This window comes from Acinonyx jubatus, chromosome E4, assembly GCF_027475565.1.
Source record: "Acinonyx jubatus isolate Ajub_Pintada_27869175 chromosome E4, VMU_Ajub_asm_v1.0, whole genome shotgun sequence".
NCBI lineage: Eukaryota > Metazoa > Chordata > Mammalia > Carnivora > Felidae > Acinonyx > Acinonyx jubatus.
Genome location: NC_069395.1, coordinates 25,673,816 through 25,696,690, shown reverse-complemented (window position 1 = coordinate 25,696,690; position 22,875 = coordinate 25,673,816). Strand labels below are relative to the sequence as shown.

Sequence of the window (22,875 nt, the reverse complement as noted above, 5' to 3'; positions counted from 1 at the left end):
CCTCCGTGAAGCGCTCACCGAGTCCGTCCCCACCTCTGGGTGGCTCTTCCACCGAGCGCTGCAGCCCTACTCTCCCGGCAGGCTGGGGCGTGAGGATCCCTGGGCGAGTAGTCGTGTACGATAACCTATAACCGCTGTCTTCTTTTCTCCCCCTCACAATGCTAACCCATCGGAACTAACAGCAAGCATTCAGAATGAGCGTAAGTCCCCCGGGCGCCTCTGTGCACCTGTGCCTCTGGGAGGTAGGAGGGCAGCAGGGAGGGTGGGAGAAGGCCAAGTGAGGAGATGGGGGGGGGGGGATCAGCCGCCTCTCCACCCTGCCTGCTGGGGGTTTCTTGACACCAGGGCCCTGTAGTGCGGTCCCTTATCACATGGGGACGGCAGCCATCCACCCGGAGATTCCTGTTGCTGGGAAGGGCAGAGGAGCAGGTGGGTTAAGAAGGGCCTCCGCTCCCCACCCTCGGGTAGCTGGCAAGGAGCACCTCGGAGAACACTGGAGGTGGGGACCAAGCGTGAGAGGAGCTGGTTCTTTGGGCCCAGGCCCTGGGAACTTGAACCTGTGAGCTCCAGCCTCACCACAGTTCGGCCGTCTGTTGACCCTCCAGGGCTCAGAACCATCACGGCTACTAGGCTCTGGAATGTGACCTGCGCTGGGTTCCTTTATTCATTCGACAAGCATATATCAAGAACTCTTGTGCACAGGGCATCAGACTGAGTGTTGGGATAGAAGAATGGGTAAAACAAAAGTTTCTTGTAGGGATCCCATGAGATCTTCGAGGGTTTCTTCTTAGGCTCAGTCTTTGGCATAACCCCCTTTCCTGCGGCCCCATTTAAGGAGCTGGGTCCCCAAAAGGAGGCACTGCCCACCCCCCGTTTGCCTGCTTGTCCTGTGGCTCCTGAAGATGTTAATTTCAGCCATTCCCCGAACCCGGGGCCCCCGGCAGGTCCCCGCAACCCTGACCACTCCCTGTTTGTGCTGTTGCAGTGTCCCAGCCCCCGACCATCACCAAGCAGTCAGTGAAGGACCACATCGTGGATCCCCGTGATAACATCTTGATTGAGTGTGAAGCAAAGGGGAACCCGGCCCCCAGGTGAGTGCGCTGGCAGGTAAATCCAAGGGGCCCCGCAAAGAGGGCATTGAGACCACACCCCTGCCCTTCAGAGAAGAACCCCCGTCCTCCTGAAGAGGACATGAAACAGAAGCACGGAAATATTATGCCCCTTTGCCAAGGTCTCCCAGATTGAAAAGGGCAGAGCTTGGATTTAAACCCAGGCCTCTGACTGCACTGCCCCCACTCCCCACCCCCTCCCCCAGGCCAGGTTTGTCTCCAGCCGACAGAAAACCCTGGAGATTCAGAGATGTTCTGCTATTGGTCCCCCGTCTTCAAAGCAGCCTCCACAGGCTGGACTGTTCCAGAGCCTCGTGCCTGATTCGGACCAAACATGACAGGACCCCGTGCAGGTGTCTGTCAGGGGAAATGAGGCAGGACAGAGCCTTGGGTATATGGCAGCCTTCTTCTGCCCACCCCCCACCTGGTCTGTGTGAGCCTGAGAACGAGCAAGGCCTCTCTCACCCAGGGTGGAAGGAACAGGGTCACCCTGCAGGGTCAGGCAGGGCATAGATGGCCTTACTTCTGAAGTTTGGTCTTTGCCCCCCACGGTTCCTTTGCAGTAACAGTGATTCTGAGACACTGAGCAGCCACTCCTGCTTCTTTTAAGGTTATGTTCTGGACAGCTGTGCACACACCCCCACCCCCCAGAAGGAGAGGGAGATTCTAGCGTCTTCCCCTCTGGGCTCAGTTTTGTGAGGGCTGCTTGTTCTTTCAAAGCTGGCCCTCCTGGGCTAGAAGGTGCGGCCACTGCTGTCTTCTGCACCCATGAGCAGGAGCATGGATAACCCGGGCCATTGCTCTTTGGCTTTGGCTTTAGAGTTGGTTATCGAATGAAACAGGAGAGGCAGAGCCAGCTCCCCGATGTGCTTGGCCTGGGTGAAATATTACAAAAAATCAAACTCCCTGCCTAGGGACACCTGGGTGGCTCAGTCGGTTAAGCGTCTGACTCTTGCTTTTGGCTCAGGTCACGATCTCATGGTTCATGGGATCAAGCTCCGAGTCAGGCCCTGAGTGGACGGTGTGGAGCCTGCTTGAGATTGCCTCCTTCTCCCTCTCTCTCTGCCTCTCCGCCCCCCCCCCCCCGCCACTTTCACACACGCCCTCTCTCTTTCTGTCTCAAAAAGAAATAAATATTTTTTAATAATAATAATAAAATAAATAAAAACTAAAAGTCCCTGCCTGTTCCCGCAAAGAACATTGTCCCCTGGTGGCTATGTGGGTATCTACCACTTCCAGCCATGACTCCCAGCCTTGGCTGGGTAAGAGCGCTAATGTCAGGGACATGCCCCCCACACGGTCATCTGACTGCCACCTAGGACTCTGCATTTTATCAGGCTTCCCGGTCAGTTCTGCCGCTCAACCAGGGTGGGACCCACTGGTATGGAGGTGCGGTTATGGGACAGGGTCAGGGACCAGAGCCCCGAGGCTCTCACCTGGAGCCCGGAGCCCACCCTGTTTCTCTTTGTGGTCCTGCCTCTCCCCTCTGCGCCCCCTCCCCCGCCCCCATCATACACAGCTTCCACTGGACTCGCAACAGCAGGTTCTTCAACATCGCCAAGGACCCCCGGGTGTCAATGAGGAGGAGATCCGGGACCCTGGTGATCGACTTCCGCAGTGGGGGGCGGCCCGAGGAATATGAAGGGGAATACCAGTGCTTTGCCCGGAACAAATTTGGCACGGCCCTGTCCAATAGGATCCGCCTGCAGGTGTCCAGTGAGTAGCATGGGCAGAGGGGGGACCGGCATGCCCTGCTTCTGGGGTAATGGGGGGGGAGCATGGAGGGTCATTCCAGAAAGGCCGCCCTGCCCTTGGCTGCCTTGGTGCCCTGCAAGTCCTGCTTGCTGTTTGCCTCTGAGGAGGAGCGCACTTCCCCCTACTCAGAAAGATTCCTGGGAGAAGAGGCTACCAAACCAGTCTTGAGCAACTTCACCTGCCCTCTGGGCAAGGGAGGAGAGGAAGGAGAGGAGCCTTTGAAGCTGTGCATTTATTTAGACAAATGGCCTCTATTCTCTCGCTGTACCTCGCCTAGACCCACGGGGGCTCTCTCCCCACTCCCTTGTTCTCCCATCTCCCTTTGTCCTTCTCCCCCTTGCATTTCTGCCTCTAACCTGCTCCTTGCCTCGGCCCCAGCCATCCCCCTCATTTCACCCGCCTCTGTCTGACTCTCCCCAGAATCTCCCCTGTGGCCCAAGGAAAACCTAGACCCTGTCGTGGTTCAAGAAGGTGCTCCCTTGACCCTCCAGTGCAACCCCCCACCCGGACTTCCGTCCCCAGTCATCTTCTGGATGAGCAGCTGTAAGTCTTGGGGGGCGTTTGATTTCTACTTTAATCTTAAGGAGGGGAGTGGGTGTGTGAAATGGGAAGGGCTTGCCCAAGGCTGGAAGGCCTTCACTTGTGAGAAGCCGGTGCAAAGGGGCCACGTGGCCGAGAACACGGTGAGAGGCCGCTCAGGCTAATTTCCTAGCCTGACTGCTGATAGCCGTGTGATCTTGAGCAAGTTGCTTAACATCTCTGGGCCTCAGTTTCCTCTTCTGGAAGAAATAGGGCTAACCGCTGTCCCTCTTTAATAGGACCATTGTTAGGATAAATGAGGTCATACAGCCAAAATGCTTATAACAGAGCCAGATGCACGGTAAAGTGCTCAGTAATATTTGTGATGATGGCGAGTTGACGGAAAGCCTCGTGGTTCAATCTCTGGTCGTTCTGGATTTACTGGGACACAGCCAGGCACAGGGATGTAACCTTTGATAAAGGAGTGATAGGGAGACGGTGTTTGCAGAGGGACAGAGTATCGTCGAGAGCTTGTTCGGTTCTGTTTTGGACTGAGACTCTTCACCACTCTGGACCTGTTTCTTCCCACATTTTCAACCAAAATAAGTGGGGGCGTGAGTTATAAAGGTGACTGGAGTTCCACTGTCTGTGTCTTCCCGGCTTCCCCTCCGCCTCCTTCCATACCTGCTCCCCTGTCTTATCCATCCATCGCTCAATGTATAGATCTGCCTGCCTGCCTGCTTATCGTGCATCATCCGTCCATCCCCGAGTTTTTAGCGGCCTGCTTCTGAAAGAGGCTGCCTGTCGAGGAGGCAGAGTTGCGCGTTGTTTTGCAGACAGAGGGCTTTGCCCTCATTCATTCTCTCGCTACGTCACCATGGTGCATACGCCTGGGGAAGGCTGCCCGGCCACGGGCTGGAGGGTTGGTTAGTTAGCTAACAGCTCAGACCCTCTCATCCCCTGCATCACTCCCGTCACCAGCTTATGTCCATGCTGCCTCCCGAGCAGATCTCGTGACCCTTGCTGGCATCTCTCCAACACAGGCCACCATCCGCATTTCCCTGGGTTGCCATAATCAGCCATAACTGGCCTCCTTGGTCTTCCCAAAAATGAATCTGATAGTTTCATTTGTATGCTCCGAGCCCTTCACTGCCTCCTCCATCACCTCGGACAAAGTCCAGACTTCTTTCCCTTCCTGATCTGGCTCCCTCTGCCTCCCCAGCCTTTCTCCTACCCCTTGCCCCAGCTGTGTGCGCTCACCTTTAGCACACACTGTTTCTGCTGCTTAGAAACCTCTTAGGACCCTGTCTCTTCTGTGTGGTAAGTGTCATGCGGCCTCCAAACCCCAGATGAGGGCACCCTGGAAGGAACTGGGTGCTACTCTTCTCAGCTCATCCCCTTCTTACCAGGGGCTTCCCACTCACCACCCTGCACTGTGATGATTTGTTTATCTGCTGCACCTTCTGCTAGATTCGGCTCTCTTTCACCAATACCTGGCACAGTGCCTGGCACACAGTAGGCCTACAGTAAATCTTGGGTAAATGATTTGCAGAACCGACCAGCCCATCGTTGAAGGGTTGGCATCATTAACTTTGAGCCTTATGAAGTAGCATCTTAAGGGGCTCCTGGGCAGCTCAGTTAGTTGAGTTTCCCGCTCTTGATTTTTGGCTTGGGTCCTGGTCTCACGGTTCATGAGATTGAGCCCCTAGTCAGGCTCTGCACCGACAGGGATTCTCTCTCCCTCTCTCTCTGTCCCCCTCCTGCTCGCGTGTGCTCTCTCTCTCAAAATAAATAAACTTCAAAAAAAAAAAAAAGAAATAGTGACTTAATAAACAATTGTGGGGGGGGTAGGAAGGAGTTAGCTATGAATAGTCGGCCTTATGAGTGTACTTTTACAAACCGAATCACCTGGAAATTTGGTCGTTTGAATTTACGTCTAATGCTTCAAAAATCATAGATAATGTAGTCAGCCTCCTCAGCCACTCCCAGGATGTCACTAATTCTAAAAAGCACCATTTTCATATCTTAACCATCGCTGAAATTAGGAAGCACCCTAAAATTGATGGTGCATATCATTGATTAGTATGTATCTTGCGATTATCATTGGTAGTGCTGGTGGGAGTAAGAGCTTCAAATAGAAAACAAGTGAATTTGACTCTTGATTTGGGAAACAAATCCCTCCCTCTGGCTCGGGGCCAGAGTTTCTCTGGCATGAACAGGAGGTGGAAACGTATGGCCATAGAGCATGGGTGTGGTGGGCAGACCGGTGTGAATCTGAATCCTGCCCTTCCGTCACTGCTTTTGCAACGCAGGACACATTAAATCCACCAGGACACATTAAATCCACCGCTCTCTTATCTGTAAAATGCGAATAAGCCTTGCCTCAGAGTTGAGAGGATTAGACCAAATAACGTTGAATTCCTGACCCACCGGGCGCCCTGTTGGTCCTCGATTGCCAGAACTATCATGATTGTATTACTGTTACCATTGCTGCTAACCTCCCTCTGTACCTCTGCTTCCTAATAGCCATGGAGCCCATCACCCAAGACAAGCGCGTCTCCCAGGGCCACAACGGAGACCTGTATTTCTCTAACGTGATGTTGCAGGATATGCAGACAGACTACAGCTGCAACGCCCGCTTCCACTTTACCCACACCATCCAGCAGAAGAACGCGTTCACCCTCAAGGTCCTCACCAGTAAGTGCAGGTCCCTGCCAGGGGCCAGGAGCCAGGGGCACAAGCCCACTGAGCTCATGGAGCCCCAGGCACCTGGGTCTGGGGGAAGCCTTGTCCCCGAGACTGACCAGGGAATCCTCCCGGCTCATTGTGCCTCAGCCACTTGAGCCACTTGAAACGACATCTCTTCATTCTGAAGCCTTGGGTTAAACTTGGTCCCGCTCTAAGTCAGTGCCTCTCAAGCTTCAGTGTCAGCCCAAGTCATCTGGCCAACTGGGCAACCATCCCAGGCTCAGCCCTAACCTGCCTCCACGGTCCCGGCCTCCGTGTTCCCCATTAGCTCTCTAGGTGCCCTGGACACACAGCGGCATCAGAGAAGCACTGCTTCGAGTGGCCATCTGGTATCTCTCTCGTGCACTCAGCTTGAGTATTTCTTTTATGTCTAGCCGTTGTATGGTTGTCTGTACTTCTAGAATAAAGCCATAGTACACAATAGCCAAATTAGTAGGGACACCGCCATGAATTGTGCGTGATTCTGTAACACGTGTACGCTGGACCGCATGGAATGACTGCGTTTGCAAGTTGCAGACTTACGTTCTGGTTTTGTTTGTTGCTGTTTTTATTTCCTGATGCCGTTTGGCTGGTGCCAAGGGGAGTCGGCATTTCCCGATCCGCCACGGAGGAGGAAACCTAGTCAGTTCACAGAGATACTTCTTGCCGGGGACCCGCCGGCCTGGAGCTCTGGCTTCAAGTCCTCAGCCTGCTTTAGGGCATTGGGTTCAAAGTGGCCGTGGTAGTTTGCAGCGTGGGTTTGTAACAGGCCTTCTCGAGAGGAGACCTCAGTCTGTCTGACTCAGCTGTGAATGCCGCTTTCCACACCGTGGACGGTGGTGGTTTGGGGGGAGGCCAGGCAAATGGCATCACATAGGCACCGGCAGCTGCCGCAGGTGGGTGAAAATAGCCTGAACCCCAGAGCCCACACACCTGCCAGAAGGGCGCGGGGAGAGGCCGGGGGAGCTCCCTCCTCACTCACGACAGCTGGGGGCCTGGCCCCCTCGTACTGTCGTCTTTCCTCAGCGGTCCCTGCCAGTGATGGAAGCAGGGGGTACTGAGAGCCCCGAGCCCCACACTCCGTGTCCACCGGGCATCGGGGTGGACCCCCAAGGAACAGCTTTCTTCCTGCTCCCCTTCTCCTGTAGGGAAGTTTTTTCCCTTCTTTTTTTTTTTTTTTCTCTTCATTTTCTTCTCTTTGCTTTCTCACTCTCTTCCTCCGTCCTTCTTCCTTTCTTCTTTTCTCCTCCCTCATCTTCTTTCTCTCTGGACCCCATTTAACCCTCCTCCAGCCCATCTCCCCCGCTTCTGCAGCCCCTGACGCACTGTTCTAAAGTTGGTGTCAGGCTGCCCATAATTTGCTAACCAATAGGATGGCCAGAAACCCCAGGAAAAGCCCCACGTGCTCCTGGCAGGATGACCCAGCTTCATTCTGCTTGCTGCCCCTCGCTGGCTTTCTTATTCCGGACCCAGGCCCAGAGGGGACCCTTAGAGAAGAAAGTTGGGCTGCCTGAAGTGTCTCAGTGCACGTCAGGAGCAATCAGCTGCCAGCTGGCTGAGCTGAGGAGGACAGTGTGGTCTGCCCAGGACCTCGGAGTGGCCTCTGGAGCCAGGATGCGGCTGGCAGTGCTGGGCAGTGAGGGCAAGATGCTCACTGAGCCAGTCCCCGGACGGCCTTCGGTGCCGTCACCTGGATTCCTTTCTGCTTGCCCGGTGCGATGCTGAAAGTCAGCCTCCTGTTGGGGGAGTGAGTCAGGTGACCTTCTGTGGTCCTCAGTGTCATGTGGGGTACACGCAGGGCGATGGAAATGGTAAAGCGTCTTCCTCTGTGGAATGAGGCAGCTAGAGATTCTCAACATTTAGAAGTTCGACTTTCCAGAAACATCCTTTTCTCTACCAGAGGAAGGAAAGGATATTTATTTCTGCTTCATTTTGGGGTCCCCTTCGCCACTGAAAACTCTTTCCTCCGAACGCCGAGAACCCCCCCCCCAGGTGATGAGAACAGAACCCCGTCTGCTTCCTGGAGTTCTCCCAGGGGCAGCTTTGGCTGGGAGCAAGTTCTGGGCATCTGAGCCAGCCCAGAATTGGGCACAGTTGCTTAAAATAGCACAGTTGTGCTCCCTCTGCTTTCCTGCCTGGAAAGGACATAGGCTCTTTCTTGTACCTCCAGAACCAGGTCTGGGGGTGGGAGGCAAAATAGCCATGCTAGGACAGCTTCAAAGTCTCTTCTCACCATGCCCCTCCACCACCGCTTGCCCCGTGGGGGAAGAAACCAATCTCACCATGCCTGATTTTGCACTACCTACGTAAAAGGAAGGGGGAAAAGGTATCTGATACAAAACACTGGGTGATCTGAAATCATTTTTCAAATTTGTTTTGGGTTGCGGTCAAAGACAAACAGCAGAGTCGGGCTCACAAAGATGTGCATGTCCTACTTTGCCCACACCGGAACAGGTCCCTTTGGGTGCCTTCTGCCACAATAAGAGGGGACCGTGGTGAAGGAGGAGGCTTCTCTGCTGAGGCAGACAGTGAAGCACTAAGCCTGCTTCCTTCTAATGTCACTTCTAATCTAAGTGACACTCTTAGGAGTCAGAAAGCCTCCCTGAATTTCTCAGCTGTGCTGCAGAATCCACAAACTGTGAGGTTAGTTCCAAGCTCGGAGCACGTCTCTGCAAAGAGGTGGGTTCTGTTTCACCTTGGTCGCACGGGAGCCTAGGAGCATGAAGCCAGGGCCCTTTTAGCTGTGTGCCCCTGTCCTCCCAAGCCAGAGGAGGACCGTCCCCTCCCAAGGCAGCCTCAGCCCCTCCTCCCCTCTGCCACCCTGCCTCTTCATTCCGCGGCAGGCTGGATCCCACCCTTAGCTCCAGGTGACCCCACGCCGACTCTCCGGACTGGCTCGGACTTTTCAACATGCCCCATCTTAACGGATAGTTCTGAATAATGCACATCTCCCCTAGTGGATGTTAAGCAGATTTGGGAAGCGATGCAATACGGTCCCAGCGAAGACTGTTCACAGCCTCTACAGTCGGTTGTAACACGATTTGATCTGTCTTCAAATATGCAAATATTCTGGCACAGCGCCTTGCCTCCCTCGGGCGGTTGGACTCTGTCCCTGGCTTCTCAGGGCTGTCTGCTTGGCTTCCAGTCGGCTGTACCCCCCACCCCACCTCCTGTTGGTACCATCAAAACTTGAACCCAGTAGCTGGACGGGGATGGCGGCAGAATGAAAAGCATAGCCTTGGCATGCTTCAGTGCCCTGTTCCAAAATGTCTTTCACGGAGGATTAAATGCCCAAGGGTCTTAATTACCTAACGTCGGAACCAAAGCCGCCGACCTCCTGCTGAAGGGATGACTTCAGCCCCAGCCAGTCTAGGAGCTCTGAATCTCTAGCTTGGTCAGCGGGTTTCTCCCATCCAAGTGTAAAACTCCTAGCCCATACCCTCTCTCTCCTGTCCCAGGCTCCCTTTCTCTTCCGAAAATCTGAACCGCAGCCTGGCTCTCTCTGCCTCCCTGGAGTAGAAGGAGGCCTTCTGCCAGCAGTGACATCTCAGAGACCAGGGTGGTGCCCGCTGGTCAGGTGGGCTGGGGAGGCCGGGTGCTTTTCGCTGGCAGCCGGTGATCACCGGGAGCTGCCAAGGGCCCCTGCGTCCCTCTCTCTCTGTCTCTCTGTCTCACTCTCTCTCTCTCTGTTGATGAACTGTATCTCTTGGACTGTCTTCTCTCCCTGAGCTCCCACCACTGCACCTTACCTTCTCAAGGAGGGCTCTGCGCTACCCCCCTCCCCCCAAGAGCTGGCCTGATCCAGAGTCCTGGGCACTGAGGATTTTGATGGGAAGTTGTTCAAAAGACCACTGCGGGATTCCACTAATCCTTATCTCATTTGATTGGAAACATAGTAGGATCAAGCCATTAAAGGTCAAGCCTAATTTCTTTCATTAAAAAGAAACTTATTATTGCCTTCTTTTGCAGGATTTAACCTTTTCTTCCCTTTTTTGGGCTGTTTTATGTTGCTTGTTCTTCACCAGGCACGTTTCCTTTTCAAATTTGCCGTGTCTTTCCTTTGCAAAAAAAAAAAAAACACCGGTTGTTTTCATGGCTTTGCGTTTCTGTTGTTCTCTCCCCGTTTATGCCTCCATGAGCTCTCCGTGGCCTCCTGTTTGCTCACCTTCTTTTGTTTATTGCAGACAACCCCTATAATGACTCGTCCTTAAGAAACCACCCTGACATATACAGTGGTGAGTCGCCGCGGTAACCTTGGGAGTAACCTTGCCTGTCCTAACCCCAGTTTGCCTAACTCGACTGATACCGTGTCATTAACTCACGCCGGGTGGTAGAGCTGACAGTTGGTCAGACCAGGGTAGGACTTCAGAAGACCTTTTGGGAGGACTCAGTAGAATCTTAGGAATCAGTGGCGGATGGATGGAGAGCATCTGAGGACAGATGCGTCCGCACACACGTTGAGGAGGAGATGGAAGTCTGGTTCCTCCTAGTGGTTTACAGTACACAGAAAGCTTTGTGGTACATTTAGTTAACTCCTACGCGTCTGGATGTGAATTGCCTGCTCTGCAATCTAGCCTTAGTTACTGGGGGTGCCGTGTCACAGGTTCCGTGTGTCTTTAAAATCCATCTGGCAAATATGAGTGAGAGTTCACTGCTGAGTTCTCTTTTAAGGTAAGTATAAAGGAAGACGGACCATCCGTGGCTCTCTTGTCTGGGTCTCTTCTCTCCTCCAGCAGTGTGCACAAATGGGTGGGTGCCCACCCACCCACACGCTTGCAAGTCATGGGACACTTTCCATGAGGCATATTTCTGACCCACAACTGGTTGCTCAAGCTGATTAGTAGCGTCATTGGCTATTTCCACACCTGAGCCCCCACCCTCCACCATGGCTCAAGAATGTCTTGTTTCCCTTGAGCAGCCAGAGGAAACATCATTTACTGGCTTTGGCGAGGCAGCTGGCCCCCATCATCCGTTATGCCTTGGAAGCTGAGGCTGTAGGTCCCCAGGGGGGTCATTGTGGGCTCAAATAGATAGGAAGTGTCTGCATTGTGATGTGCTAATATAAACAATGATTGGGGTCTGGAGTGGGGGGTGGGAAGGGGGAGTGTGAGCCGGGGAGAGAGGCAAAGGCTCTAACTTGGCATCAAACAGGTAGAACCACACTGAGATTCTGCCAAAGAGATTTACTGCCCAAGGAAGCGGGGGACCTTTGTTGGATTCTGGGCATTGTTTGTTTTCAAAATAATGGGGCCAACTACCGTGGTGTCAAGAGCCCCGGAGCACTGGTGTGGAATGTGCCTTTCTCTAAATTGGATTTCAGATAATCTATTATGGAAGGATTCTCGAAGCTAGAGTGTATCAGAGCCAGAAGGTCCCTTAGAGACCATCTGGTCCAAACTGCTTGCTTTGTGTAAGATAAACTATTCAGGGAGGCATTGTTTTATCAATGGGATAAGTTTGACTGATTCCAGCCACTTAAATTTTGTGACTAGTGGTAGATGTGATTACAGGTGAATGAGCGGGAGTTGTAAGAACCATCCAGGGCTATGAAACGAAACAAAGCTCGCAAGAACTCACAATGGAGATGGACCGCCTTATCCTCAATCCAAGGTAGAATGAATGGGGTTGACCCAAGGATGAAGCCAGCTGGAAGAGGTATAAAGTCAAAGTGAGGCGCATGGTGAACAAAGGACAGCTAGGTTGAATGCTTCTAAAAAGAAATAGAAAGTGAAAAGAAAGGAAGATGAAGTCCTTCCTGAGTGCAGAGTTGGACAAAGAGACAATGCAATGAAAAATGCCCAGTGCATGTCTGCTTGGCCCCCCATAACGGCATTTTGTTCTAGTGATTTCTACAATGGTTTGGTATCCTCTGAACATACGCCAAATGTCCAATGACCTGCTCGGTGGCAGGGGGAAGCTGGTCTGAGATTGTAGCTTGCCACTTGGAATTCACCCAGGCAAGAGAAGAGTAGGCACTCGAAGGTAGACAGCCTTCCTTGAATTAAACACAGGCTCCGGGAGGTACCACTGAGTGACCTCAGGCAAGTCATTTAATCTCCTCATCTGTAAAATGGGTATGTTACAGGCCCCAGAGAATTGTCATGAATGTTAAACAGGGTAACGTGCGTATGGTTCCCAGCATGGTGTCAGACACATCAATGATTAGTACGCGTTAGCACATTACTGGTACTGAAGAGAATGGTTTAGTGTTGACTCAAGTTAAGATGGACACAGAGAACCTGAAGAGAAGCCAAAGGAAGAAAGGCTAGCCCAAGTGTGGGAAGAAAGTACTATGGAGGGAGGAACTTGAAGGCAGACTAGAAGAACAAAAGCTATTCAGATCTTCAGCTGTGCTGAGAACCGAATAAAAAAAGCTTCAACTGGGGTGCCTGGGTGGCTCAGTCCGTTAAGCATCCGAATCTTGATCTCAGCTCAGGTCTTGATCTCACAATTGTGAGTTCAAGCCCTAGCTTTGGGCTCAGCACTGGGCTCTGTGCTGAGCACGAAGCCTGCTTTTAAAAAAAAAAAAAAAAAAAAAAAAAAAACAAAAAACCTCCAACTATTGCATAAGGGATTTGGGTTATACTTATGGAAGAGATTTCCTGGCAGTGGAAGGTATCAAATGTTACTAGATAAAGAGATTTTTTTTGTCTTCTGGGATTGTTTGGTCAGCTGTTCCTGGGGCCAGAGAGGTGGATGAGATACCATGGATCCAACCTCATGAGTCCTTAATTCCGAGAATTGAAAGCAGCAAATGTGAGATCCAGCTGCCCCTAAAAGCTGTTTCTGGCAGAGGTTCTTAGATACATCCGATGCATTGAACTCTCTTCTGCTAACCCACAGTACTTGACGGAGGGGGGCAACTCAGGTTGTCAGCAGTCTTGACCTTTCCTCTCACAGGAGTTGACCAAAACATTTTTTCATTGGCCCTTTAAAGCCAAGGTGGCCGAGGCAGTATCATCTCTTGAGGTGTCCCCCCTGGCCAGATTCCCCTAGAAACCCACGAGCCTGTTCTTGAACCACAGCCTGGGAGAGCAGGAAAGGATGGACTGTCCTTGGGCTAGAGGTCAGAGGGGCCCATGTGGGAAACTCTTCCTGAATCCACCGACATGAGCTTTGACATCTGGGTTCTGAGTTTGATCAGGTATTCGATCTGACCCCAGCCCTGAAGAACAGGGAGAATAAGAGAAGCATCGTCTGAATCCCCACCTCAATGAGGGTGGGTGAGATCCTATGACACCCTAGGAGACAGTCATCCTCTACCATTTAGGGTCCTATAGAGTAATCACCTTTGTCTTGGAGACTCTTCCTGAGTCTGCTTCTCCAGGGAAAGAAATTAGCATCTTCCCTTGGGAGCAGTGGCCCCAAAGCCCCCAGCTGGCTTATCCTTCATAAATTATCATTTATCCTATCATAAATTGGCACCTGCTGCAGCTGACCAGTTTTTCATAACCTCTTCCTTGGGTCCAGCCTTCGAACCCTTCATGATACCATGTGTCACCCTGACTCCTCTTCAAGCCTTCCGTGGCCTTAAGAATCCAGTTGAGATGCCTTTGGAGCCTCTTCATTCCCAGCTCAGCTTCTCTTCCACGTTGGGCTTGAGTTTATTTAATGGCCACTGAGGAGGGATGGCCTCTTGGCTAAGACAATGGGAACAATGTTTAAGGAAAACATAGTGGAAGAGGTTCATCAGGGCAGCTCGCTAAGACAAAAATGTCTTTCTCCCTCACCTCTTTTGCCCTTGGATTTCAGTTTTCTTTGGTTTGAGTAAGAAAGATACTCCCAAAGCTGGCTGTCAGAAGCAGGGACAGATGGGATATCCATCTTTAAAGAGGTGATACAGTATAGTGTCAGAGCACACACTTTGGTGCCAAATGGTCCAGAATCCAAAACACAACTGACTTGTGACCTTGCCAAGTCTGTGGACTCCATTGAGCCTCAGTTCCCTCTGGTGCAAATGGAGGTGGTCCCCCCCCAGGTTTGTTGTGAGGATGAACATGACTATGACTATGACGTCTAGAGAGAGCTGTTAGCCCGGGCTTGGCCCGTCATGAATGCTCACCAAATGGTGGCCCTGATTATTACTTCTGACTTTTAGAATGTGCTTCCCTATATTTTTTGAACCTTGGCTTGTTTCCCAGTAGCTTCTCCTCCTTTGGGATAATTCTGTGGTTGCTAGCCCACATCCTACGAACGGGAGTATTGCTATAACCTTTTTATAGTCACAGCTCCCAGCATTGTCAAGGTCCCCACAGCGAGACTGTTCATCTCTCCTCCGTCCCATACTTACTGCTTTGCTGGCCAAGTGTGCTTGTGGTGCTGCGTGCTATGGTGTGAATTAAATGTCCACAGGGTCTCGGGCTGGTTTCTGCAGATTTTGTCCCTGCGTGGAAGGAGTATGCCAACTGAGCTGGCTCTCCCACATAGTCCGGGGGTTCCCCGCACTCAACAGACTCACCAACCTCACACCAGAGCCACCTGCCCTGAAAGCTCCTTCTCCTCATAGTTCCCTTGACCTTGTGTTGTCTTGACTGTTTGGGTGATTCCACGATAATGGGTGGGAGGAAGCTGCTGCTTTGTATCAGGCTTCCTTGGGACTGAGAGCTGGCTGTCACAAGAGTTACAGACGGTAACCAATTAACCCCATAATGGATTAACCCGTTCAGTAGCCACTGTTGTGTATGTGTGTGCCGGTGGGACAAATGAGGACCTCTGCAGAAAGAGAGATAACGCGCGGGGTAAACTGTTGCCTTCTTGTCTGTTCCCTTCTCCCCTTGAATCCATCCATCCCACAAACACCGACTGAACGCTCGCTGTGTGCTACATGTTGTGCCAGCCGCCTAACTAACTCTCATCATTTCTTCCCCTGACAAAAGCATGAAATAGACACCAGCTCTAGGAAATGCACTCCCCGATGGCTAATGGAGAGAAGCTGAGTGCCTCTAAGACGGGAGCCCTGCTGACCCAGCCGGGCACCAGCCTGTCCAACAAGCTCCTTTAGGAGACACCGGTGTCACGGAGACAGGGTTCCCCCACCACTCTATCCTCGCTGCCAGCACCCGTTCACAGCCCCCCGCCAGGAAGATGCCCTTGTTCCCCTTCCAGGCATCTCTGAGGGCGCCCGGCCCCTGGCAGCTCTGCCTGCCTTCTTCCTCTCACCTCTCCAGCTGAGTCTAAGACCCCTACACCTCTGGGCAGGGGTGCCTCCTCCAGCTTCCCTTTGCTTTGGGGCTCCTGGTGGGAAAACCCTTGCTCTTCTCCCTTCCGTCTTACTGGGCACAGAGCTCCCGGGGAGAGGTGAGGCGCAGGTAAGGTGGGGTCCACTGTGCTGGGGGTGTGCCCAGACTTGCATGACCCCGTCCACAGCCAAACGGCCATCCTGGCCGTGTTGATCTCCGCGAGCCACCGGGCCTTCCAAACCCACGTGCACGTCACTGATGGCTGCTCCCGCCTAGTTGAATTGTAGATCACCTCCTCCGTCTTGGCTGCCACTCCGCACTCCCCCTCCCCCAGTCTCTCACATCCAATTAACACCCTCCTCCCAGCCCCCTTCCAGAGTCATTAGCGAAGAAGCAGAATGGTCTTGGCCCCAGAGTGATTTCCTGTCATCTCTGCTCATTCATTCTCTCCATGTCTTTGCTAAGCCATTAATAATGCTTCCTGCATCTCTGACTGTTCATCTGGGTCTCTGTGGCTTCATCCCAGCTCCTTGTCTCCAGGGTCGCAAAGAGCAGGTTGTCTGTCCTGTGGCCCAATACAGGTCTTCTCGTTCATCCGCTGCTGCTGCTGAGATGGCCTCCCGGTGGTGGCCACCGCATTGGCCTCTGGGGTCCCAACACAAGATGCTCCAGGAATAAACTGCTCACTGCCCGGGCAGCCCCCTCCTCCTTTCCCGGGAAGGAGGGGTTTTCCTAACAAGGGAGGAAGCCGGGCTCCTCTTGCCAGAGCCTTTCAGAACTTAGATGTGCTCACACACATGTGCCAGTGGGGCCGAGGAGCCCCGCGCTTCCTAACACACCTCTCTTAATGATGCCCCGGCCCCTGGGGGGGGGGGGGGTTCAGCTGGGAGGGTCCGGGGCTTGGTGCCTCTGAGGGTAAGGGAGTAAGCAGGGGGCATGATGACACTTCTTTCTAGCCTGACCGTTTTGGCCTAGCTGGGTCCACCCTCTGGGCAGGAGGCTCATGAGAGCTCCTTCTATCCTGTTTCAGCCCGAGGAGTTGCAGAAAGGACCCCCAGCTTCATGTACCCCCAGGGCACGGCGAGCAGTCAGATGGTACTGCGTGGCATGGACCTCGTGCTGGAGTGCATCGCCTCCGGGGTGTACGTACAGCTCGCACCCCCACCTCTGGCCACCCTCCGGGAGGACGCGGGTGGGGGTTTGTGCACGCTCTGTTCTTGCCACAGTTTGGGGGGCAAAACATCGTCCTCTCCATCCCGTTCTGGCTGTTTCCTTCATGGGTAATGGGGAAGGGAGATGGGTAGGCATCCTGGACGTGTGTTAGAACCTCACGTGACTTTACGTAAGTCCCTCAGTGCTCTGAGGCTGAGCGTCCCCTCTGTATGGGAGAGGTCCGCTCTCATAGGACACGCGTCCTTCTGGGCCCAAGTCCACTTTAAGGTCACCTGGGTGTCCCAGACTCTGTAGAAGAACAGCAGGGCCGCAGCTGGTGATGAGTCCGTGTTTCCTGCTTGGTCCCTCTCCCAGCCCAACACCAGATATCGCGTGGTACAAGAAAGGTGGGGACCTCCCATCAGACAAGGCCAAGTTTGAGAACTTTAACAAGGCTCTGCGCATCACCAACGTCTCCGAGGAGGACTCTGGAGAGTATTTCTGCCTGGCCTCCAACAAGATGGGCAGCATCCGGCACACGATCTCGGTGAGAGTAAAGGGTACGTTGTGTGTATTTCTCATTATGCTGATTTTGCCAGCCCTACATGCCACGACCACCCTTCCCTCTGGGGGGCGGGCTGGGTGAGCAGGGGAGACCCGGCAACACTCTGGTTCGTGGTAAGTGACCTGCCAGGGACGGTGTCACCCCGTGGATGTGAGAGAGAGAGAGAGAGAGAGAGAGAGAGAGAGTGTGTGTGTGTGTGTGTGTGTGTGTGTGTGTGTGTGCGCGCACGGTGGGTACTAAGGGAAAGAGACCCACCCTGACCATCACCCACCTCTCTGTTGTGCCCAGGGCTCCCTCCACAAGAATGTACCTCCATGGTCCATTTGGATTTCACCCAGAGCCTTGTCTTTCTTTACTTTTGCATTTTAATTCACGGCGTGTCGTTTTGGCCCTGTGCTGTCTGTGTACTTGTGTGTGGTTCTTTTTACAAATGGGAAATTATCATGACCCAAATTGTTTTTTTAAAAAAATCACTTCCCTCTCCCCCGAGTGCGGATGGCCCCCATGAGCTATTGCGGGCAGTGAAGCACATGCCTTTCTGGGTCCCCGCCACAGGTGGGTAGGGTGCACCAGTCACCTCTCAGCCCGGGGCCGAAAGGACAGTGGGGACGGTGAGGTCTGATGCCAATAGTACAAGAACTTCCGTAGCATGTGGTCAGCTGATCCTGTGACTTTGGTCTCAGCAGGACACTCGGACTGAGGGTTCTTGACCTTGTTGGGGGCATCAAGATCTTTGACAATCCAATGCAAAGGAACTTCTCAGAAAAAAGTCCACATGTCCACAATTAGAAGGGCTAGCCAGCTCTGCCCTACGAGAGCCCAGTGTCTAAAAGAATAAATACGAGGTCTTTTCTAAATGGTCAGATATTGCAGCGATAGTCATAGAAACCCAGAGGGGCCAGCCCCGTGCGCACTTGACCACCTTCCCTGGCTCGAGCCCTTGGGTGCACATCATGAACACCTGTGGGGCTCTAAAAGCATTTGCTGTCCCAGCCTCCTCCCCTGAGGATTCTGACTTAATAGGTCTCCGACAGGCCCCAGTGTCCGTGTTTGTTAAAAGCTCTTCAGAGGATTCTAACGAGCGGCCCCAGTTTAGAACTATTGTTCTGCGAACTCAAAATAGACCGGGTGGCATCTGTGGCTCCAAGCCAGCCAAAGGCAGGCTGGACTGACTCATCCCATGAGGATGAGCCCTGGGCAGGTGGTGAGGGCCTGGAGCTGGCACCCAGGGGCTCCTGCCTTCCAAGAGGGAGCCGGTCTGGTGTCTTTGGCCTGCCCCATGCCGTCTAACCCCCCTGCCTGCACTGTGTTTGTCTTCCAGCTGCTCCCTACTGGCTGGACGAACCCAAGAACCTTATCCTGGCTCCTGGTGAGGACGGGAGACTGGTGTGTCGAGCCAATGGGAACCCCAAGCCTACCGTCCAGTGGATGGTAAACGGGGAACCTTTGCAATGTAAGTAACGAGCCGTGGTCTCACCCGACTCCGCTGTCTCTCCTGTCTCTGCTGAGGCTCCAGATCCCCATCCCTCTGGGCCAGCCCCAGTGGTCCCAGAAGTGAAGTCAAAGAGCAGCCCCTTGGCTGCTGCTTCTGGAGCGTCCCATCCCTGTGGACATCTCAAGAGACAGGAAATCTGCCTCACCTTTGTGCGAGAGGACAGGAAACCTGTCGGTAGTTCCCCAGACCCCGCTCTCTGCTGAGGGCGAAATGAGAAGCAGGTTGGATGTGAGGAAGAACCTCCCCATGACAGCAGAGACGCGCCAGCACAGTTAAGGAGTATGCCCAGATTTGGGGAAATTGCATCCTGCCCGATGGCTGGAGTAGGTGATTCCAGGGCCCCTTCCAGCTGGGGCTGTTGGTCGAGTTTTTCCGTCATATTCTCGCCAGTTGCGTTCAGGTTAGAAAATGTCCTTGCGGATCTCCGTGAGAGTGCAGCATGCCCGCACCGTCCGGTGCTGAGCACACACCTTCCCCCTCCCCCACCCGTCAGTGTCCTTCCACTGGGCACAAGCAGAGACACGGACGCCGCCTGCCCTCTGCTGTTGTGTCCTGACAGCACTTTGGGAACGGGGCAGACAAAGGCACCAGACTTCACAGCACCATTAAATAAATGCAGAGCCCAGGACTTGCAACTGAGCCTTGGCCCTGGAAAGGTCACCGGTCACTTAAGGGGAGTGACTGAGAGGAAAGTGGGCTCCATGAGAATTGCCAGGGAAGGAGGCATTGAAGTTGCTGGCGTTGACTTCTTTGTGCCTTTTTGCTGAGTGGGGACTTGGGGACGGGTGATAAGGATGCTGACCGTGTCTTCATTTACCTCCTGCTGATTCCCCAGTTCCGGGCTGACACTTGCTATCTGTAGAGTGGCGCCTGAGGGGCCAGACCTGGGGTGGCCCTCGGCCCGCTGCGGCTGTGGGTCTGAGCGATGCTGGATGGGTTCACAGACCATCCAAGCCAAGGCACCCGGTCCAGCCCAGGAATCTTAGAGCAGAAAGTCACCTTCTAGCGAAAGATGGGAAGTGGAAATTCTTTACACTTCTAGAAAACTATTCATACAGCTCATTATCGTTCTCTTTTTTTAAATTTTTTTAATGTTTTTAATGTTTTTTAATTTATTTTTGAGACAGAGAGACAGAGCATGAACAGGGGAGGGACAGAGAGAGAGTGAGACACAGAATCTGAAGCAGGCTCCAGTCTCTGAGCTGTCAGCACAGAGCCTGATGTGGGCTTGAACTCACAGACCGCGAGATCATGACCTGAGCTGAAGTCGGATGCTTAACCGACTGAGCCACCTAGGCGCCCCCCCCTTTTTTTAAATGTTTATTATCATTCTCTTAATAAGCTCCTCAGAGTGGGATGGGAGTAATTCTCCCCCGTTTGACAGAGAAGGGAAATGAAGCCCAGAAAGATTTATTGGTTTGTCCCAGTCCCAGACTGACATGTGAGCAGGACTGAGACCCCACAGCCACTCCTCAGCCCCTGCCGTCTGCATCACAAGCCAGCCATACTAGAAGAACCGTGGGAGCAAATGTTCTCTCTCGGTTTAGGATACGTTTCTTGCGAAGATCAGGAAGCTTTGGCAAACCTAGGGACTCATTCCGTTTCAACAGGCATTGGCTTATGGGTTTAACTCTGAATGTTTGAGGAATGCTCTGCTCAGAGGATGGGAAGGTGGTAGGTCCCATCTGGTTGTCCTTTCCTTTGTCCTTTTCAAAACACTTGGGTGTGCACACATTGGATTAAAATAATAACGACCATCATAATCTGTGTGTGCCAGGCCTCTGCTGATGAGTTTATGCATGCATAACATCTCAGGTCACCCCCCTGAGAGCCCCGCAGGGTGACATATCATCCCCATCCCGCACACAAGGATGCTGGAGCTTACAGCAACTGAATGAAGCGGGCAGGTGATGCGGTTAGAATTCAAACCCCTTTCTGTTGCCGCGGCTTATGCTGTCAACCACGTCTGCCCAGCTGCTGAATAGGAGGAGCAGGGATTCACAGTCCCATGGGACAGACTGAGGGACAAACCCCAGTAGGTTTGATGATGGGCCCAAAGTCACACAGCTAGGCAGCAGCCGAGCCGGAAGCCGGGACTTCTGGTGCTTCTTCCACAGCACCCCGGTCGTCCTAGGGGGCCCTGGCCAGAGCCCCAAGTGCCCTCCACCCTGCCCCTCCTGTTGCTCATGTGGACCGTCTTTCCTATCTGAAGCGGCACCACCCAACCCAAACCGCGAGGTGGCCGGGGACACCATCATCTTCCGGGACACCCAGATCAGCAGCAGGGCTGTGTACCAGTGCAACACGTCCAACGAGCACGGCTACCTGCTGGCCAACGCCTTCGTCAGTGTGCTGGGTGAGTGCACCCCTCCGCTCGCCCTCAGTGCAGCCTCCCTGGGTGTTCTTCTCCAGAGGTCAGCCAGGCTGGGTGGGGCAAGAGAGTGGCGGGATGGGGGAAGCATGGACACTGAAGATGAATTTTCTGGGGAGGATGAGGGACTTCGGACCCAGGGATCTGGATGTGTGGACAATTAGTTCCCTGTTAGAAGTCGATTTGGGGCCCTTTCCCCCTCCAGATGACGGGGAGGGGCCTGTCTCACCCCTTCCACTATCCAGGCCAGTTCTGCCTGCGTTCTCAGTGTCCTGGGGGTAGGAAATGGTTCTGAATCCGTTGGTGTCCCTCCCAGAGCAGGGAGAGGGCAGAGGCGACCGGGAGATGCCTTGGGGTTGTGGAGAGGGAGTTATAGAACCTGCTGGATAATTTGGGGAGGCCCTTTGCAAAAGCCGGACTAGATGTAGCGTAGGCTGAGGGTAGGTGGGTGACCCTCCTCCTTCCTCACCCAACCCTGAGAGGCTTCTTAAAGGAGGAGGTTTGACAGGGGAAGGGATGTTGGGGATTGGAGAGCTGTTATGCCACCGAGGCACCTAGAAGAACTGGGGGGCTGGTAGCTGGAAAAGCTGACGCCCCCAGCCAAGACCCGTTCTCCGGGACTTGCAGACGTGCCCCCTCGGATGCTGTCACCCCGGAACCAGCTCATTAGGGTGATCCTGTACAACCGGACGCGGCTGGACTGCCCGTTCTTTGGGTCTCCCATCCCCACACTCCGATGGTAAGTTCTAGGAGACCAGGCGTCCCCCCTGGGGTCCTGTCTTATGGCGCCCGTTCCCATCAGGTCCACATTAGGTATTCAGTAAGACCTGGGAACCTTAAAGGGTGGAAGCCAGGAGGAAGTTGGCAGATCACTGAGGTCAGCCCCCTCGTTTATTTTTTATTTAGTTAGTTTTAGAGACAGAGAGAGAGAGAGAGTGAGAGTGGGGGAGGAGCAAAGGGAGAGAGAAAGAAAATCCCAAGCAGGCTCTGCTGATAGCACAGAGCCCGATGCAAGGCTCAAACCCATGAGATCATGACCTGAGCCGAAATCAAGAGTCGGACACTTGGGGCGCCTGGGTGGCTCAGTTGGTTAGGCGTCCGACTTCGGCTCAGATCATGATTTTTATGATCCGTGAGTTCAAGCCCCGCATCGGGCTCTGTGCTGACAGCTCAGAGCCTGGAGCCTGCTTCCGATTCTGTGTCTCCCTCTCTCTCTGCCCCTCTCCCACTCATGCTCTGTCTCTGTCTCTCAAAAATAAGTAAACGTTAAAAAAAATAAAAGTTGGACACTTAACCGACTGAGCCACCCAGGTGCCCTCCTTTATTGTGCAGAGAAGAAAACCGAGGGCTAGAGACTTGCCAGGGTCGCCCAGTGGTTGGAGGTGGACCCTGCGGGGCTCAGGCTCCAGGCTGCCTGCACAGCCTCTCGAGAGGTTGCCACCCCACTCCCTTGGGCCAGTCCTCTCAGTATGCTTTGTGTTGTGCTGCTCTGTTGTGAGGTTTAAGAACGGGCAAGGCAGCAACCTGGATGGTGGCAACTACCATGTCTATGAGAACGGCAGCCTGGAAATCAAGATGATCCGCAAAGAGGACCAAGGCATCTACACCTGCGTCGCCACCAACATCCTGGGCAAAGCTGAAAACCAGGTCCGCCTGGAGGTCAAAGGTAAAGGAGAGGGTTGGTAGGCAGAGGGCGGCGTGGGGGCAGGCGAGGAAGCCATCGTCACAAAGCAATTCCCGTGCGCTGTTCCCTTTGAAAATGCACCCATCCCTGATGGGACCCTCCCTGTGCGTCTGTGTGTCCTCGAGGGTTTCCAGCTGGCCTGGGTGCTGGGAACAGCGAGCCATTCTCAGCCTGGTCCATGTGGAATTAAAGAGGGAAGCCCGAGACCCCACCAACACCCCACTACACCCCAGAAAGTGCATCATCTATTCCCAAGCCAGATAGAAAGGACTTGGGGATTGTTTACTACTTGGAATCACTCATTCACATAACTGAATGT

General features: G+C 53.5%; 1 protein-coding gene across 18 annotated transcripts in view; it reads left to right on the top strand.

Annotated features, from left to right (window-relative positions):
• The window catches only part of NFASC (neurofascin), a 181,378-nt gene that overhangs the window by 114,226 nt on the left and 44,277 nt on the right, over nucleotides 1-22,875 (top strand). For 9 of the 18 annotated variants that reach the window (XM_027074833.2, XM_027074839.2, XM_027074831.2 and 6 more), the window contains 12 exons: nucleotides 183-200; nucleotides 986-1,091; nucleotides 2,629-2,825; nucleotides 3,285-3,407; nucleotides 5,910-6,080; nucleotides 10,295-10,345; nucleotides 16,320-16,431; nucleotides 16,817-17,001; nucleotides 18,328-18,459; nucleotides 20,714-20,857; nucleotides 21,500-21,611; nucleotides 22,372-22,538. In XM_027074833.2, the coding sequence (XP_026930634.1) occupies nucleotides 183-200; nucleotides 986-1,091; nucleotides 2,629-2,825; nucleotides 3,285-3,407; nucleotides 5,910-6,080; nucleotides 10,295-10,345; nucleotides 16,320-16,431; nucleotides 16,817-17,001; nucleotides 18,328-18,459; nucleotides 20,714-20,857; nucleotides 21,500-21,611; nucleotides 22,372-22,538 (1,518 nt within the window). The remainder of the gene's footprint in view (nucleotides 1-182; nucleotides 201-985; nucleotides 1,092-2,628; nucleotides 2,826-3,284; nucleotides 3,408-5,909; nucleotides 6,081-10,294; nucleotides 10,346-16,319; nucleotides 16,432-16,816; nucleotides 17,002-18,327; nucleotides 18,460-20,713; nucleotides 20,858-21,499; nucleotides 21,612-22,371; nucleotides 22,539-22,875) is intronic. The other 9 variants (XM_027074832.2, XM_027074845.2, XM_027074846.2 and 6 more) reach the window with 3 other exon arrangements.